The sequence below is a fragment of the Astyanax mexicanus genome, chromosome 7 (assembly GCF_023375975.1).
Source record: "Astyanax mexicanus isolate ESR-SI-001 chromosome 7, AstMex3_surface, whole genome shotgun sequence".
Lineage (NCBI taxonomy): Eukaryota > Metazoa > Chordata > Actinopteri > Characiformes > Acestrorhamphidae > Astyanax > Astyanax mexicanus.
Window position 1 is genome coordinate 16,157,319 of NC_064414.1, and position 16,743 is coordinate 16,174,061.

Consider the following 16,743-nt stretch of genomic DNA (forward strand, 5'->3'; position numbering starts at 1 on the left):
TCATTAATTAGATAAACGAGTAGAGTGTAGCAATTATTCCTACTATTCCATGCCATGAGACTTTTACCAATGCCATGTTTTATTATACTACTTCATTTATTTTAAAGCTACAACTGCAGAGCAGTTCTTAGTATTGAAAATAGCCTATACTGCAGGAAGCATGTGTAGCATGTTTATCCTAGTAAATAGAAGGGGGGGCTTTTAGTTGATGACTCTGTGCTCACATGCTACCGTTAATCCAGTGCACATCAGCGGCCATCTGGCACGCTTTAGGCGGGAAGTCCCCTCTATATTTTTTTCCCTTTGCAGGACCTGGCAGAACACATGCTGGAGGCACCACAATTTTCCTCCCCTCGTACATCCTGTAAAAACGTCTTATTTACTACTAAAGACTCTTTAAACGCAGGCCTAAAACATTACTGCATACATCTGCATCCGACACAATGCGTCCCTGTTTTGGAAGCTGCACAGACTCCGTAAATGTGCTGAACAGATGAAAACAGATGAGGCTGCTTGGCTTTTATATACCGTCATAGCTTTCTGCAAGCAGATTTATTACAAAACGTTGTGAGTAAGCCATTGTCACTCAGGCAAGAAAAAAAAGAACCATAACAATACACAGACATGAATGCACTTATGAATATCTATTAGTCAGAACCTTTGGACGGTTCTGCTGAAGGTTAAATGGCACACGATGCTAAGAGAACTTAAACGTTATTGGTGATTGCAGCAGGTGGGGATGACGGACTGTTCGAAGGCCATGGTTCTCTGTAGTGTTTCAAGATGGGCAGTCGGTTACAGTTGAATGTATTGTATTGCCCTTTAAAATGCGTCATCAGCAGCACATCATTGCACTTTAAATAGATGAATAAATAGTTGTGGTGCCCTGGCGGAATACAGTGGCATACCATTGCTTATAAGCATGTCAGCTCGAGGAGGTTACAGTACATTCAGCTTCTCTATCAGCTCAGTCAAACAATGTGGAAAAATTGTTAGTTTGCTTCACGATGTACGGTTGTTCCTTCCCACTGGGGCTAACCTCTCCCGTTGTAGCAGCGCTGAAATAAAATACTAATTAGACGTGACATTATTCACAAAAAAATAAAAATACAGGACAAATACACAAAACCATCACATTGCACTCACACTCGTCCTTCTCCACATCTCTCCACACAGAATAATTTACATCTTGCTACGCTTTTTCATTTTTAAATAATAATAGTTGTTTTACAGTCTTTAGTGTCTACGGTTGTCCAGTCAGTCTCTGTCCAGTGTGCGCCAGCACAGTGCTGTGGGGGTCTACGCTGCTCCTCTACGCTACTAAAGCCAGGCTACTGACTATCTTTTGGTGGTCTTGGCCAGTTTGCTGGTGGGCGTGCTCCTCCTCTGAGGGGTGGGGATTTTGGAAGGTTTGCCCCCGTGCTGGCGGGAGGCGGATCGGGGCGTGGGTCTCCCGGAGTCCGTCACCGTCTCCGACATGTCCGAGCAGACAGACTGGATGTCGGAGATGTCGAAGTCCGAAGCGTCGCTTCCTCTGCGGCTGCTCCCGCGGCTGCCCGCTTTACTGCCTGGCCTGCTGGGAATCTTGCTGGAGCCTGAGAGGGGAGAGTACAGAGTATAAATACAAAATCTTACCATCTGTATTCCCGATGTGCTACAGTTAGATATACAGGTGTGTTCAAAATAATAGCAGTGTGTGTAAAAACATACGTTAAGCACAAAATCTTATAATATATAGTAGTTTTTATTACCATGCATTGGGAACATGAACAAAATCAGAACGTGAAGAGAAATATATACAATTATAGAATGTATATAATAACAGGAAATAAAATTGGGTAAAAAAAATAGCATTGTCTCTATCTGTCTCTCAAAATATGTACTTTTTTAGGATTTAGTATCCCTGTAAATCACTGACCTAATATTTAGTTATAAGCACAGTTTTTAAGAACTGTCTCACATCTGTGTTGCATAGAGTCACCCAACATCTAGCACCTGTCAACTGGAATTTCAGCCCAGAAGGCTTTGACTACATCCCACAATTCATTTGAAATTCTTGGTTTTGTCTCAGAAACATCATTTTAATTGTCACCACACCATTTCTGTTTTTTTTTATTATTGGATTGGGCTTGCCACACCTTATAACCCTAATTTTGTTGGACTGGAACCATTTATTTTGATAAATGCAAACTGGTCCACGATCCCCGGTATGCAGTAAATAGGCCCGGCACCATATCATGATGCTTGAACTACCATGCAGTTTTACTTTCATCAGTCCACAGCATGTTTCCCCATTTCTACATAAGCCAGTTGATGTGTCCTTTGACAAACTGTGTCCACTTCAGTACATGTCTTTTTTCACTTGTGGGACTTTAGGCCTTTCCCTTTCACACAGGCATCTTCTAACTGTGTCACAATACTCACAGGTACTTTGATCCTGGTTTTGATTATCCTTGAGCTGATCATTAGCTTAGCCTTTGCCAATCTGCCTATTCTTCTGTCCAGATCCATTTGAATGGTAGTCTTCCATTTTCTTTCACATCTTGTAATCAAATTACACTGTTCTTCTAAACAATGTCTAAAATGACCCATATTTCTCAGCCTTTTCAAGAAGAAATGCATGTACTGTGTGCTTATCTCATTGCCAAAATTTGAACACACCCCTTTCAATTAATTATTCAAGTATACTCAAGAACAGATTAGAAAGGTAAGTGAACCTTTTCCAAAAGAAAACTGTCGAAATGTGTTTTCAATTAAGGAGATGAGAGGAGTTGGATTCAGAGTTGATAAATCATTATGTCATATATATAGTCATATATATATCCTGACAAATCTGTCAGGAAAGGCTGATTAGTGTGAAACACTAAGATGCCAACAACTTTCAGAAGACCAGAGGAGGTTTCAGAAGATGTTTATCAGAGACACAGCATGCTGGGAAAGTTTACAAAAGCATTGCTAAAGAGCTGTGTGTCCCTCAAACACTGGTTAGAAATTTGTCTAACCATCATCTTACCTACTTTTCTCTCTAGGAGTCCCGTCAGGACCCAAAGTGGACAAGTAAATCAACTAAAGAATAATTGAAAAAGAAAGTGTTTTGGAAGAGTCAAAGAAGAGTCCTGATCTTAACCCTGTCTAGAAGCTGTGGAACAACCTGAAGAGCCTGGGAAGGCATTAGCAGAACTATTTACAAACTAGCACACTCGCAGGAAGGAATGGTCCAAAATTCCTCCTCAGTATTACATTATTTTCTGGCCTGTGTGAAAAGTATGTGACGAGTGTGTGACGAGAGTGTTCAGTTACCTTTTCTTGGAACAATAAATGCCTTTTTTTTGTACATGAATAAGAAATGATTGTTAATGACTAACGAGTGCTGAGTATGTCAATAATCAAATACTGTATTTTTCACACTCTAAGGCGCACTGTATTATAAGGCGCACTGAACATCTTTGAACATCTATTTTCTGGTCTACAAATTCAGATGAGTGCTGGATGTTAATCTACACAGATTTCTCTCCTGAAAACTGTTTATTTGGGTGAGTAAAGGGCTTCAGTTTATTTACAGTAAGCTTAGATTCCTGAATTTCACCAGCACTAGGCTAGAGCGTTAGCATTGGAGAGCTAGCGGTTAGCTGCTAATGCTAATATTGCTGGAGAACTAAACTGATACCTTAACATAACGCTGCACTTCAGCGGAGTGACTTCACTGCTCCTAAATTAACTAATTCATACATAAAATTCATACATAAGGCACACTGGATTATAAGGCACACTGATGATTTTTGGTAAAATTAAAGGATTTCAAATGTGCCTTATAGTGCAAAAAATACAGTATATCGTGTTTCTCACCAGTAAAATAGAGTTTAGGGGCAAAGTAACCTGGTAATGTCCTGGTATTAGTTGTAGAGTTTAATCATTTAGCTCAGTACTTTGAACAATTCCAACTAGTGGGTTTAGCTTTTAAATACTCAAAACTAAAGTTCAATACAAATCTAATTAAACCAAATAAGCCACATTTACACAAACTGGACAGACTAACATTTTGGGATAACCTTGGTTTACACTTTCTGGAAAACATACAGGCTGGTTGTGGGTTCCTCCTGGCGAGACACTGATTAGTCATGTAGTGTGAAAACCACAATAACTGTAATTATTTCAAATAATTCCCAATCACACATTGTGTACCTGCTGTGCAGTGTAAAGTGTACAGCAATCTGACAAGTCTGAAAGTTGAACAGAGTGAACAATGGCATAATGGTTAAAAGTTTAACTCACCGATCGCCTGACCCCTGGCCTTCAGAACAGCAGCATTAATAAGAGTGCCTTCCTCCCCAGACTGGAAGCCTTTCCCTGACAAATAGCCAGGCAGACGCAGTTTGCTGCCTTGGATGGGAGTGCCCTGTCAAACGCAAAAAAGGTTTATATGAGAGAAATCAGTCCTGAACCAGTGGTTTGGAGTTGGAATGGAATGGAATTGGTCAAGGCAAATGACCGTCAGTATAATTTCAAGACCAGTTACGTAAAAATTCTATTTTATTGAACAAACCTCCCAATAATAACAGTAATATTCTTTTTATATAAAAAACAACAGAGTTTCAAAACATTTTATAGGTTGTAAAGAACTGAAAATGGTCATTTTTTGAATTTGGAGCATTAGGAGGATTTCACATTCACTGAAATCAAAAGCTATTTTAATCATAAACATCCTAACAGGGAAAGTTACATGTTAACATAGGAACTCTTTTTGATATCACCTTCAAAATTTTTGCATCCATTGAACTTGTGAGTTTTTGGAGAGTTTCTGCTTGAATTTCTTTGCATGATGTCAGAATTGGATGTTTTGATGTGTCCTGCCTCCCACCCTTATAGATCTTTTGCTTAATGATATTTCAAAGGTTCGCTATACGGTTGAGGTTTGTAATGGCCTTTTAGCAGCTGCTCTTTTAATCCTCATTTTGCCTTTATCTACACAAACCCGTCTGTGCTCTGAATCAGCCAAGAAATCTCCTCACAGTACGATGATCACGCTTCAGATTTTGTGAAATATCTGATGTTTTCATACCTTGTCCAAGGCACTGTGCTATTTCATGTTTTCAGCAGCAGAGAGATCCATTTTCTTTCCCATATTGCTTGAAACCTGTGGCCTGCTTAATAACACTGGAACAGTGCCATTTTGAGTTACCAATTAAACAAATATGCTGTTATCATTGGAAGGTTTGTTCAATAAAATTGGATTTATACTTAACGGGTCAGGACTTAGATTGTCATTTGCATTGGTCATTTAGGAAAATGAGAGAAAAATACTTCACTTGCATAGTAATTTGGAACATGGAGTATACGTCAAGTGACTGGATTATCAAACAAAAATGTGATTGTTATAGAAATGTAGTTATAAAGCAAAAACTGAACCATCACATGGCCACAGGGTATCAGATAGAAAAGTTATTAGAAGCAACAGGAACATGGGAATATTTGGGCAGAGAAGATGTGTTATGTATTTAACAGAAAGCCTAAAGAAGACAGCGGAACAGGCAGGCATGTCTTAAAGACGTTTTAGAAGACCTTGATTCTGGAGTTAGTAGTTTTGAGTATTAGAGTACAGCCTGAACTGAAAGGAGAAAATCTGTTAGTGTGCATCATCCCAGTTTCCTTACAAAACTGAACTGCAGCTTCTGTTTTTAGTGCATCAGAAAATTGCAAAATAGCAATAATCATGCATTACAGCAAGCCTAGTGTATGACTGCACTTCATTCAGGTTTCAGTGTTAACTTCAGCAGGAAATTGGCAGTGAGTTAGAGGTACAGTGGTTAGTTTAGCGCTGAGGAGTCGGATCGTGCCGCTCCATTTATTTCACTATACCTCATTGGATGACCCTTGACTTTCAAAGGAGTCAGATGATTTTAGGGGAGTAGCTGATTTGCTGTTTGTCAGCCAGGGTTTATCATAATTGCGTGTTAAATGTTGGGGAGTCTGTGAGGAACAATGATAGATGAAATACATAAATATACAAAAAGGGTTGAAATGGAAAGGGTTCACAATTTTATCAAAATTTTATCAGTGTAAACATACAGAACATAAGTGTAAAAAATGTGAACCCTTCTTAAATAGACAAGATAAAAACAGATAAAACATGGGAAATCAAAAAATGATATATGAAAACTATTAATAATGGAAAAAATCAATGAAGCAGCATGGGTCTACAATAAACACTCGATATTCTAATCTCAGCTGAACAGACTCACAGACGGCCGATGGGATCCTACCTTTGATGCACAGGCAGCAGCTGGGTTGTGCTGAGCAGTACAGCTGTGGCTGGAGTTGGATCTGTTTGGGGAGGCGCCCCTCGACGACGGCCGTGACCTCCGGCCTCGGTAGCGGAAGCTGGCCATCACCTGAGTGGTGCCTTCTGGAAGGATGAACTTCTCTCGCAGCTCCACATTGGTCCTTCCTTTCGCTGAGGAGAGTAAACACAGCAGTGAGTGAAGAGGGACTGGGATTAGGCGGGCGGGGTGTGATGGAGTGAAGGTGAGAGGAGGAAATGAGGCCCGTTTACAAATGGAGCAAATGACACCTGCAGGGGATTCTGTGAGATGAGTGATCAATTCTGTACATGACCAGAAGACATGCAGATGAGATATGACTGAGATATAAATGCTAAACTTATCAAAGCTACATTCTCAAAAACATGCGCAGATGGCCTACAGCGTGTACATGTTCATAATGACTTTATGACTGTGTTTTCCTCTCAATATAAACGAAATTTAAAACACTTGAGTGCGTGCTTGTGATACTGCAGCTCTAAACTACCCTGAACTTCAACAAAACCACTTTTAACAGGCACCATTTCTTGTTAGCTGTTATAAAAACTAAATAAAAATCTGCTATGGTCAGCTAACTGTCAGACCATCTTACTATAATACTGAAAGTGGTACTGCATATCACTACTATCCAAAGTAGTCCATGATATTTTAACTGTACTTGTTACATCGCTACTGTACAGAATATTAACTGTCCTTATCTTTCAAACGACCAGTTATTAAAGAAGGCTATTAATAAACATTCAAAAAGGAATACTCCAAAGGTTTCAATTGTATTAAATGAAAACAACCAAAACATTCCAGGATGTCCAACACCCATTTTACTGGACATTGCAATACAATCCAATTTATATCTAACCCAATTTAAAACTGAGATAAGTGAGATTGTCATACAGTTGCAATGCACAGAGCTAAAAACACACTGAGCATGTGCAGAGAGACTGAAGAGCAGAACAGGAAAGCAGCCGGAAATAGGATGCAACAAACAGCTGCATGCAGGAGAAATCTCAGGTCATAGCGTGAGCTTTATGTTAATGAGAATACCATCACTGCAGCGGAAAGGCCCACACACACTCACACACACACACACTCACACAGGGATGCACACATACCACTGGGATGGAGCAAGGAGAGAAAGTGTGAGAGTTGCCAACCTATAGGAGACTGAGTAATTGACGAGTTTGATTCCGAGCGCAACATTTTACTCCCATGGTGGTGAACTAGAAGAAACGATAGTTGGGTTCATAAAACGAAGAAAACAGGAGGAACATTCAGCAGGAGAACAGCAGAAGGACAGACAGTAGAACACAGAGAGAGAAGCTCAGTAGGAACATGGCAGCAAGCTTAAAGAACATTATACACAGCCAATCAGGTACAAGACTCGGCAGTAAGAAACTCCTTAAACATTAACAGTTTTTTTATTAATTAACTTTTTAAAACCTTTTCATCACATTCAAACAACATAGCTGGTTAACTTAAGCAGACACTGAATCATTTGTTTACCCTATTTTTTGCACTATAAGGCGCACCTAAAATACTTAAATTTTTTATTTAAAATTTTGTATGAATTTTATCAATCAGGTTGTAAGGAGCAGTAAAGCCACTCTGCTGAAGTACAGCATTATACAGGAGTTTCAGTTTAGTTCTCCAGCACTGGGACTGGAGCAGTAATATTAGCATTAGCCGCTAACTGCGCTAAACGCTAGCCTTTTCGCTAATTAGAGGGTAGTATTATCGGCCTGTAGCCTGCTGCTAGCACTGCTGGAGCAGAATAAGCATTAGCCAATAACCGCGCTAAGTGCAAGCTCTTTTGCTATTCAGAGGACTGTAGCCTGCATGTTTACCGTGTTAAAACAAGCTTACTCTAAATAAATGGAAGTGCTTTTCTCACCCAAATTAACCATGTTCAGGAGAGAAATCTGTGTAGATTAACATCCAGCGCTCATTTGACTGTTTTTTTTTGTACTTAGTTGCATACTTCGCCTTATAATCCAGTGCGCCTTGTGTATGAAAATAGACCAGAAAATAGATGTTTATTAATAGTGGGCCTTACTACAGTGTGCCTTAATAGTGCAAAAAAAAATATTGATTAGTTAATTAGCTAACGATTATCAAAACTTTAAAACTTTCCAAAATTGATAGCAAACTTAACATTATTAAACACAAAATAATTACTACTGTATAATTAATTGCCTAATTCAGCTACATCACTACAAGGATTTAATCAACAGTTTTTTTTTTAAGTATGGCTTTAAACAATGTAAGAAAATGATTACCTCTACACGGGTCATTCTTCACCAAAAACTCATCCAGGGCCATCCAGCCTCCTCCCACCCGCACCATGACGGTACTGCGCAAGATCCGCACCAGCCTTAGCTGCTGGGAGTCTCCGAACTGAGCGAGGAGCAGAGAGCAGAGAGTCAGAGCTGAGTCTCTCTGTTACAGTCACACTGAGGGAGGAATCCCCACAGCGGAGCGACAGCGCAAACCAGACACCGCCCTGACCTGCACTCAACATCTACTACTCTACCTCTTTATAGTGCATACAGCACGTACATGTCCACATTAGCATGAGAATCAGATCATGTGTTTCCTTCTGCTGCTGAAAGAATGGCTCTCTCTAAAGCCCTGTTTGCGCTTGTCGCCCAGCTGAGCGTTTCCTCCAGACAGGACGATTATTCAGATCAAGACACGACATCAGATTCATTCCAGAGGACATACAAATGAATGGTCAATCCAACTGGTTTTGCCCTTGTTTCATATGTCATTCCTTTAAGATTGATGATGTGCACTTACAGTAAAAGCAGTCTGATTTACAGGGTGCTGGCATGCGAGACATCATGTAATCATGTGAGTGTTAATCAGACTGAGCAGTTTGTTTCCAAATTAGTTGAACCCTACGCTGACACCACTAGAGTGTGCTGCAGAACCACAGCTGCACATAAACCACGGCTGTTGGATTCTGAAGCACTCATCATCTGGAATGTTGTGGCCACAATAAAAGTTCATCAAAAAAAACAGCTCAGCTTTCTGTCTGAATGAAGTTCACCAGTTGGATATGGCCATGGTGTAGCTGAGTTAACAACACACACACACACACAAATTATGGCATCATGCTTTCTGTTTATAAAAAAAAAAGTCAAATTATATAAAAGTGTAAACCAACACAGTCTTTCCACGAAGCAACAGTACATACAGAACTTGCAGTCTCTAGAGCTACAAAACCACTGCACTCATAAAGGGTGTGTGCGAGTCGACACTGATGCAGAACCAACATGGCTAGACTCCAAAGACACATTAGGAACAATATGGAAAGATGGGCTGAACTCCACTCTCGTAACACTGAACATGATCCACACACTGATGATCCTCTGGCTGAGCCTCTCTCTGGCCTTCGCTCTATTTGATATTCAGAATGATTTAATGCCACTGGTGAATTTGGTGATTGAAGTGGAAGGGGAAGAAGATGATTTCTGAAGCATGATCAGGTAAAAAATAATAATCATAATTTAAAAAATTAAAAAGAAGAAGTCACAACAAACGGCTTAAAAATGACCATTTACCAGGATACAGCTTTCCAAAACAGCAACGTGCAGTTGGGGGTTTAGATTTTGATTGTCCCTGTTTGTTATACTCTCATCGGCGATTAAGGGGTCATGTAAGCAGTGAACGAGACCAAACTGTCGAAAGAATTGTTTCAGTTGACGCAGAACAGCAAAAACCAGAACAGACTGGTGCACATGACAACATAAAAAAGCAAAGCCTTGACAACAAGCAAAGGAAAATAAATGAGTTTAGCATGAAACCCCCACCCAAGAAACCCCCCCAGCTTTGAGTTATCCCGTATCTTCCCAAAACATGACATCGAGAAAGCATGTAGCCCATGATTCCATGTGATTTATGTTGAGAAAAAAAAACCCATGACATGCATTTTACAACGTTATCTGTAGCGCTGGCTCAAGCTTTAAAGGAAGGGAAAATAAAAAAAACTAAAGCATCACTTTCAGCTTGGGTTAAGATCCCTTCGAGCTGGATGTTAAATGATTCCAAAGACATTAGAATGCAAGCACACACTTTGTGTTACACTTCAAAAGAACTCTAAAGATTAGAACACAAATACTGAAAGGGGGAGGAAAAAGGTTGTTAGCAGTGAACTGGAACTCAAAAGCAGATATGCAAAGCCTGACCATATAAATTCACGAGCTGCCCAAACTTCCTAAAAAGGTCTAACATTCCTTTTGTTTCTACACACACTGGGTGCTGCTTTACTCTGACCTGTGCTTAAAATAGCTACGCATTCTACCCTTAATGTGACATTGATCATCAGCCAACGAGTAGGGTGAGGCTCTCCACTCAGGAACATTGATGAATATCTTTATTTATTTATTCCTGCAGTGATCCACACCATGTTTGGCATTGTTCTTCTAATAGCTCAACATTATTAATACAAAGGAAACCTGGAGGAAGCTTTCAAAAAGCCTATCTCTCTCTCTCTGTTCTCTCTCTCTCTCTCTCTCTCTCTGTTCTCTCTCTCTCTGTTCTCTCTCCCTCTCTCTTCATGTGAAATATTTCTTGCTTTCTCACGCCAGCACACCAGTGAAATATCACAAATATGTGTGCCTGCGCCACAATTTGAGCAAACAACCTTGTGTTGAAGGAAAGCATTTTACGGATTTGAGGTGCTTATCCGCTTCTGAGTTGAAGACTGACTTAATAATATAAGAAAGTAGAAACCCCCAAAAAAGACCACAACACAACATTAGAAAAAGCACTACATATACCTGGTTTCCAAGGTAGAACTGAAAAGCAGAGAAAAAATAAAAGACAAACATAAGACAGTTACAACTTGCCAGAAATCTTTGAATAATTACTTTGATTTAGGTGAACAGCAGTAATACCAATAAAAAAATAAACTGAGATCACAAACATGTCAAACTAAAAACTAAGAGTTAATTCAGTAATTCTCAGTATAAAGGGGGTTTGAAAGTGCATTTGCCCTCTCTCTGAAACTGAAATATACTGTATGTATATTACACGCCACATTAAAATGCAATGAAGTCATTATTTCTGGCAACAGCTGTGTGGGGGCAACAAAGTCTTCCTTGGGAAGAGGCCAGTTGAGCCCTGCCAGTTTTACACACTTTTGCACAGCCAACGGCCCCAGAGCAGTTCTTTTAAGCAATTCATTTTGAGACTAGATATGAGCTGTGGCCTCCAGCCTGTATCCTGCATTATTCTTTAAATATTTAAGCATCGTGTGTGGAATCGCTCAGGATCGTAAACATAGTCAGTCTCTTACCCGGTATTTGTTGGCACCGATTTGCTCCACTTGGAAACGTTTAGGACACTTGCACTTTGCCACTTGGCGAGTCACCTGAAGAAAATAAATCAATGCATCAGTGTAAAAACCTAAACTGTACAGTGAATCACTTTATTCATATTAGTTACTATTAGGAACTAAAACAAATCATACCTCATCTTCAATCTTGTCAGCATCAGTAAGGGGTTTGTAGGCATCTTTGTTGGGGTGCAGTGCAGCAACGAACTCGTAGTAGTCTATATACCCATCCCCATCACGATCAAAAATGTCTGCTACAGCGCTCATCTCCAGACGACTGGTGGGAAACTCTACAGAGTGTAGAAATAAACTCAATCAAAGGCTTGGCTTTTCCAATAGGAATTAAATTGAACTGTTTAAATAAAAACTCATAAACAATTCAGGATTTCAGATCACTGACTATAAAGAATGTGATGCAAATTTGTAAAGCATAGTAAAATGTGATTTTTTTTTTTTTTTGGAGCTGATTGGCAAATGGGTCAAAAAACATAACTGGACTGACCAGACGCTACAGAATGTCTTTGGTACACGCTATTATCAATATCATTTCATAAAATAAATTTCAATTAGTCCAGTTCTGCTTTTTTGGCATAGTCATTGACTGAATTTGCACGTTTTTAATAAGGACCTGAATCAGGTTTAAGCTTTTGAGCAAGAGATAAAGTATTTACTCACTTGAAGAAAGAATGCCTTCAATGAATTCTTGTCTGGTGACCTTGCCATCCTGGTCTTTATCGATGCGTCTGAAGAAGTCCATGACCCGTGACTTTTTGTGGTTCATCCACCGCATGTAACGTTTCCTCCATACGTCAAAGTCAAAGTTGGCAAACTCTTTCAACTGAAGAGACAAATGGAGAAAGGATCATTTAAAAGCACAACTGTGTTGCTTGATCTTTGTGAAATTGGTCTAAAATCTAGTTTAGTCTAGTAAGGTACTGAAACTGACCTCTTCCAGTCGGTCCAGAGCATCGTTAAGTTTTCGTCTTCTGTCCAGAGCCAGAAGCCAAACCTGCTGCCACTTACTAACCAGCAGGTTAACTCTGGGGTTCTTTGTCTCAATTTGAGGCTGAGCTGTTGCTGGATACATGTTCTGGGTTGGGGATCTTTTTCCTGATTAGCAAAAACAAACAAACAATCAGAAAAACAATATTACCCACAATAAACTGAAAGTCCATTAAATCAGAATTTATTTTAGCTAGAACGGACTGTTCTGGTTATCCAGTAAATATAAAAAAAGAGCTGTACTCTGTGCTGCATATTGAATATGTTTCCATGTAAAACATACGGCAGGTTCTTCCTTTTTCCAGCACAGGAATCTGAGACTGAACCAGAGGTTCTGCAGTGGCTTTCCTCTTATGAGTCTTGGTAACTTTGTCCACGTCTGGTTGTTTCCTGGTCATCTCTTCCATGAATGTCTGAAAAAAAAAACGAAGGTAAAAGGATTGAATTAGGTGACAGAAAATATCTCATGAAACTAGGACACAATGAATATCAGTGGTAGGTATAAGAAGCCAGGCAGGGATCAGTGGTACCTGATGCTCAGAGATGAGTGCTTTGACCTCCTCTATCTCCTGAGGTAAGGGTTCTTTGTCTTTCTCTGTGAGTGTGGTCTCAGCCCACTGAAGCCAGCTCAGCAGACTCTCCAGAAGCTCCTGAGTGGCCAGAAGCTCAGTGAGAGCAGTGGACAGCCTCTGGTCATGCTGCCTTGCCCATGCTGTGACCTGATGTGCAGTGAATACAGAGAGGCATGTGAAATGAGGGTATTGTTGAAGCTCTTTTTATAAATATATAGATTTAAGTGATGTACACTGATTCATCTAAATCCATGGTAAATCCAGGTGTGTACCAAGGAGAGTACCAAGACGAGCACACACCTCTTCTAAGCGTGCTTTAATGATGGTGTTCCAGTGCTTGACAGTGGTGATGGAGTCCGGATGACAGATGGCTAAGATCGCCTCCCCCATGCTGATAGCTTTGCCCAGAGCCACCCTCTTCTCCTCCAGTTTCTTCATGAATTCCTGCTCAGACCAGAGTGCTTCAGTTAATCAAATGCCAACACAACGGCAAAACAAAGAGACTTACACTAATGTTCCAAGGAGGCTTTTCCATTCCACCCACATTCTATGAGTGTGAATAATGTCTGATGAGAAGTATGTGGACTCGGAACAATCCGTTTCTGGTTCAAATATGAGATCACGCTCTAGGGATATGTAATATTGCAGATTGAGTCCTGTTTTGGCCTGCACTGATTCATAAAGCTTAAGAGGCCATGTATGGTTTGTGTTACTCTACTGGCAACCACAATGGGCAAGCATAGAACACTGTTATAAAAAAGAGTTAATATGAAAAGAATTAAACTGAGGCCTAATATATCTGCACATAAGCTTTAAAAGTTTATCTCCAAAATGGTATTGATCAACAATGTGCATTCGTTCACTGATGGCACTATTATTCCTGAAGCAGTAACGTATGACTGTACACGGAGGAACGTGTATGTGTGCTTTGTGTTCTGCTGCTGCTGCTGCACGGAAAAACTTGCTTTGTGCTGCTCGATGAGACTTCGGAGGGCTTCCTCATCATCAGGCAAGGAACCATGAAAACGGAGGCTCTGTTCTGCTTCAGCCAGCCACTCCAGCAGAATGTGAACAGTGGAATGGAACTCCTCCGCCTGAGAAACACAAAGAACACTGGGATAAATCATCCAACACTGGGATCAAACGCCACACTAGACAACTAGACACATCACACATCAAAGACTTTTCATCATTCCTTTTGGTTGTAAGTTCTCAGTTTCTGAGTCTACTCTCGAAGGATCCAAGCCAGTGGTCATATAGCTACTCAGAGTAAAAGAGCAGAAGTGCTTATATAGGAAGACACATCTGATCTTAGACTTATATTATAAAATCTATTAATGTGGGCCAAAATCAGCTAGTCACAATGTCAGACATTTTCATTATTTTTTTGCATTCCACACTTAACAGCTGTCCAATTGTATGCACTATAAATCATAAATTATGATTTAACATTATTTAGAATTAATAAAGGTGGGTAAATCTCTGTTTTAGCTGCCTTTATGGAAGTGTGAAAGGGTCAAAATGAGCTTAACTGCTGTAAGCTAAATGCAAATGAAATGTGTATAAAAGCACTGGTTTATAATGATATCATAACAATATTAAAAAAAATAACAAAAAAAAAACCCAAACAATAAATAAATGATTTTTAATTTCCATGTGATAATTGTGGATTAAATGGCTCATTTTGGAGACGTAGTTTTTCCCCAATACAGGTGTTTCTATGTGTGTTAAAAACTAGTAAAAGAGTATTACAAAGTTAACAACCTTAAGATTTATTTCAGAACTTCCATTTCTTTTTTTAGTAACTTTCTTTTATAATAGTAAAGCAAGTGAGGAATTGAAGTGTGTGTTTGGCTTTGGCCAGCTTTGGCTGCGTGTGGTTTAGGGGTGTGAATCACAAGGCATCTAACGATAAGATATTATCAAGATACATTGCCAAAGATAACGCAGATATCACAATACCGTGATTGTGCGATGCTCATTATATCACAAGAAAATTCTCTATGATGCTATACAGCATCTGTGTTACTGAAGTGGATAAAATCATAAAATCAACTCATAGATAAGCTATTACTGGTGGCAGTTTCACACAATTTTACCCTATTCATTTGATTATCACGCCGCCACATGAAGTAATGAAGCAGTTCTTTTAGTAACTCTAATTGGGGAGGAGGGCGAGTCTTAGGGAGTTTAGAGCTCACATGATAAAAAAAAAACATTATTTGACGCCACATATCGATCGTATGATAAATGAAAGCGATAGGGGTCCCGACGCTGAGTGCAGTATGAACTCTGCTGTACCTGACACAGGGCCTGCTCCAACCGGGTCTGTTTGGACACTGAAAGAGCACACACTGTCTCCCAGCGCGTGCTTAGCTCCTGCATCTGAACCTTCACCCAGGAGGAGTCATCATGGGTGTTCTCCACCAGATCACGGGCAGAGCGCTTCAGAGCCTGCACAGAGCCTGTCCTCTTCCCTAGCTCCTTTTGAAACACCTGCAATACACACACACACACAAACAATGAAGACTTCAGACTCAGCGCAGGTTAAATGACTCTAGAGCACAGGATCATTTCCAAGAGAAACAGAACCTATCAGCACTGATTAAGAGGAAACCACACTAACAGGGGTAGATGAGTCTAAACACACAGGAGAATCAGTGATCTCAGGCCAAGGTCCTCACTTCCAGCAGCTGAAGCCACATTCTGCCTTCAGAGAAGCTAATAGAAACAAATCTGGAGGGGGGAGATGAGGTTCAGCTCAGTGACTGAGTTCAGCTGTCTTCTCTAATTGAACCAGCAGCTTTTTCCACATTACACACTCAGACAAGCAGCAGGGGGAGAGAAACTACCAGTCTCGTGCCATTAATATATTTCACTGTGTCCGAGAGCTCAGAGAACAAAACCCAGAGGGCAAAACAGGACCAAACAAACAGGGTGGTGATGACAAGAGATATGAATATTTCAATATTACGATCTAATTTATTTAAAAATTATTTTTTCAATGTGAACATGTGTCTTCCACTTTGCACCATTTTATGCAGTGAACCTTTTACTGTTTACATGGATCCATTGTTGCTACCTGAACCAGATTACTGCAAGGAAAGTGCTGTGTGTACCTTGTGGCTATCGATGAGGTTGAGCACCAGGTCAATGTCTCCGTGTACGGGCTGGTCCTCTGCCAGCTGAGGCTCTACTTTATAAAGCCAGTCAATCAGAGCCTGCAGAGCGTCTGTGAATTGGCCTGAAAACAGCAGAGCTTCTTCCAGCTTGTTTTGCCTGTGGGAAAAATGCATGTAAAGTTAATATACCCCTGTTTATTTTAATAATAATAATACTAATAATAATTATCTTAATTAGATTATGTTATATATTATTATGAATGTATTTTAATCAGACCGTTTACTTATATTACCTCCACTTCTCCATATTGTCAAGATAAAGATCAAATGTCTGTATGTTTAAATATATGTATTTAAATATGTATCACATTTTTAAAGTATGTGACTCTTATCAC

General features: G+C 39.9%; 1 protein-coding gene across 4 annotated transcripts in view; it reads right to left on the reverse strand.

Annotated features, from left to right (window-relative positions):
* Positions 1-513: 513 nt before the first annotated feature.
* dst (dystonin) overlaps positions 514-16,743 on the reverse strand; it is a 192,119-nt gene continuing 175,889 nt past the window's right edge. Inside the window, exons 87-104 of one of the 4 annotated variants that reach the window (XM_049481088.1) lie at positions 16,346-16,505; positions 15,528-15,722; positions 14,192-14,320; positions 13,527-13,670; positions 13,185-13,373; positions 12,938-13,067; positions 12,599-12,762; positions 12,328-12,490; positions 11,788-11,942; positions 11,614-11,688; positions 11,096-11,113; positions 9,878-9,994; positions 8,591-8,708; positions 7,427-7,534; positions 6,261-6,451; positions 5,857-5,967; positions 4,273-4,396; positions 514-1,595 (exon numbers count right to left, since the gene is read on the reverse strand). In XM_049481088.1, the coding sequence (XP_049337045.1) occupies positions 1,339-1,595; positions 4,273-4,396; positions 5,857-5,967; positions 6,261-6,451; positions 7,427-7,534; positions 8,591-8,708; positions 9,878-9,994; positions 11,096-11,113; positions 11,614-11,688; positions 11,788-11,942; positions 12,328-12,490; positions 12,599-12,762; positions 12,938-13,067; positions 13,185-13,373; positions 13,527-13,670; positions 14,192-14,320; positions 15,528-15,722; positions 16,346-16,505 (2,548 nt within the window). In that variant the 3' untranslated portion in view covers positions 514-1,338. The remainder of the gene's footprint in view (positions 1,596-4,272; positions 4,397-5,856; positions 5,968-6,260; positions 6,452-7,426; positions 7,535-8,590; positions 8,709-9,877; positions 9,995-11,095; positions 11,114-11,613; positions 11,689-11,787; positions 11,943-12,327; positions 12,491-12,598; positions 12,763-12,937; positions 13,068-13,184; positions 13,374-13,526; positions 13,671-14,191; positions 14,321-15,527; positions 15,723-16,345; positions 16,506-16,743) is intronic. The other 3 variants (XM_049481087.1, XM_049481089.1, XM_049481090.1) reach the window with 3 other exon arrangements.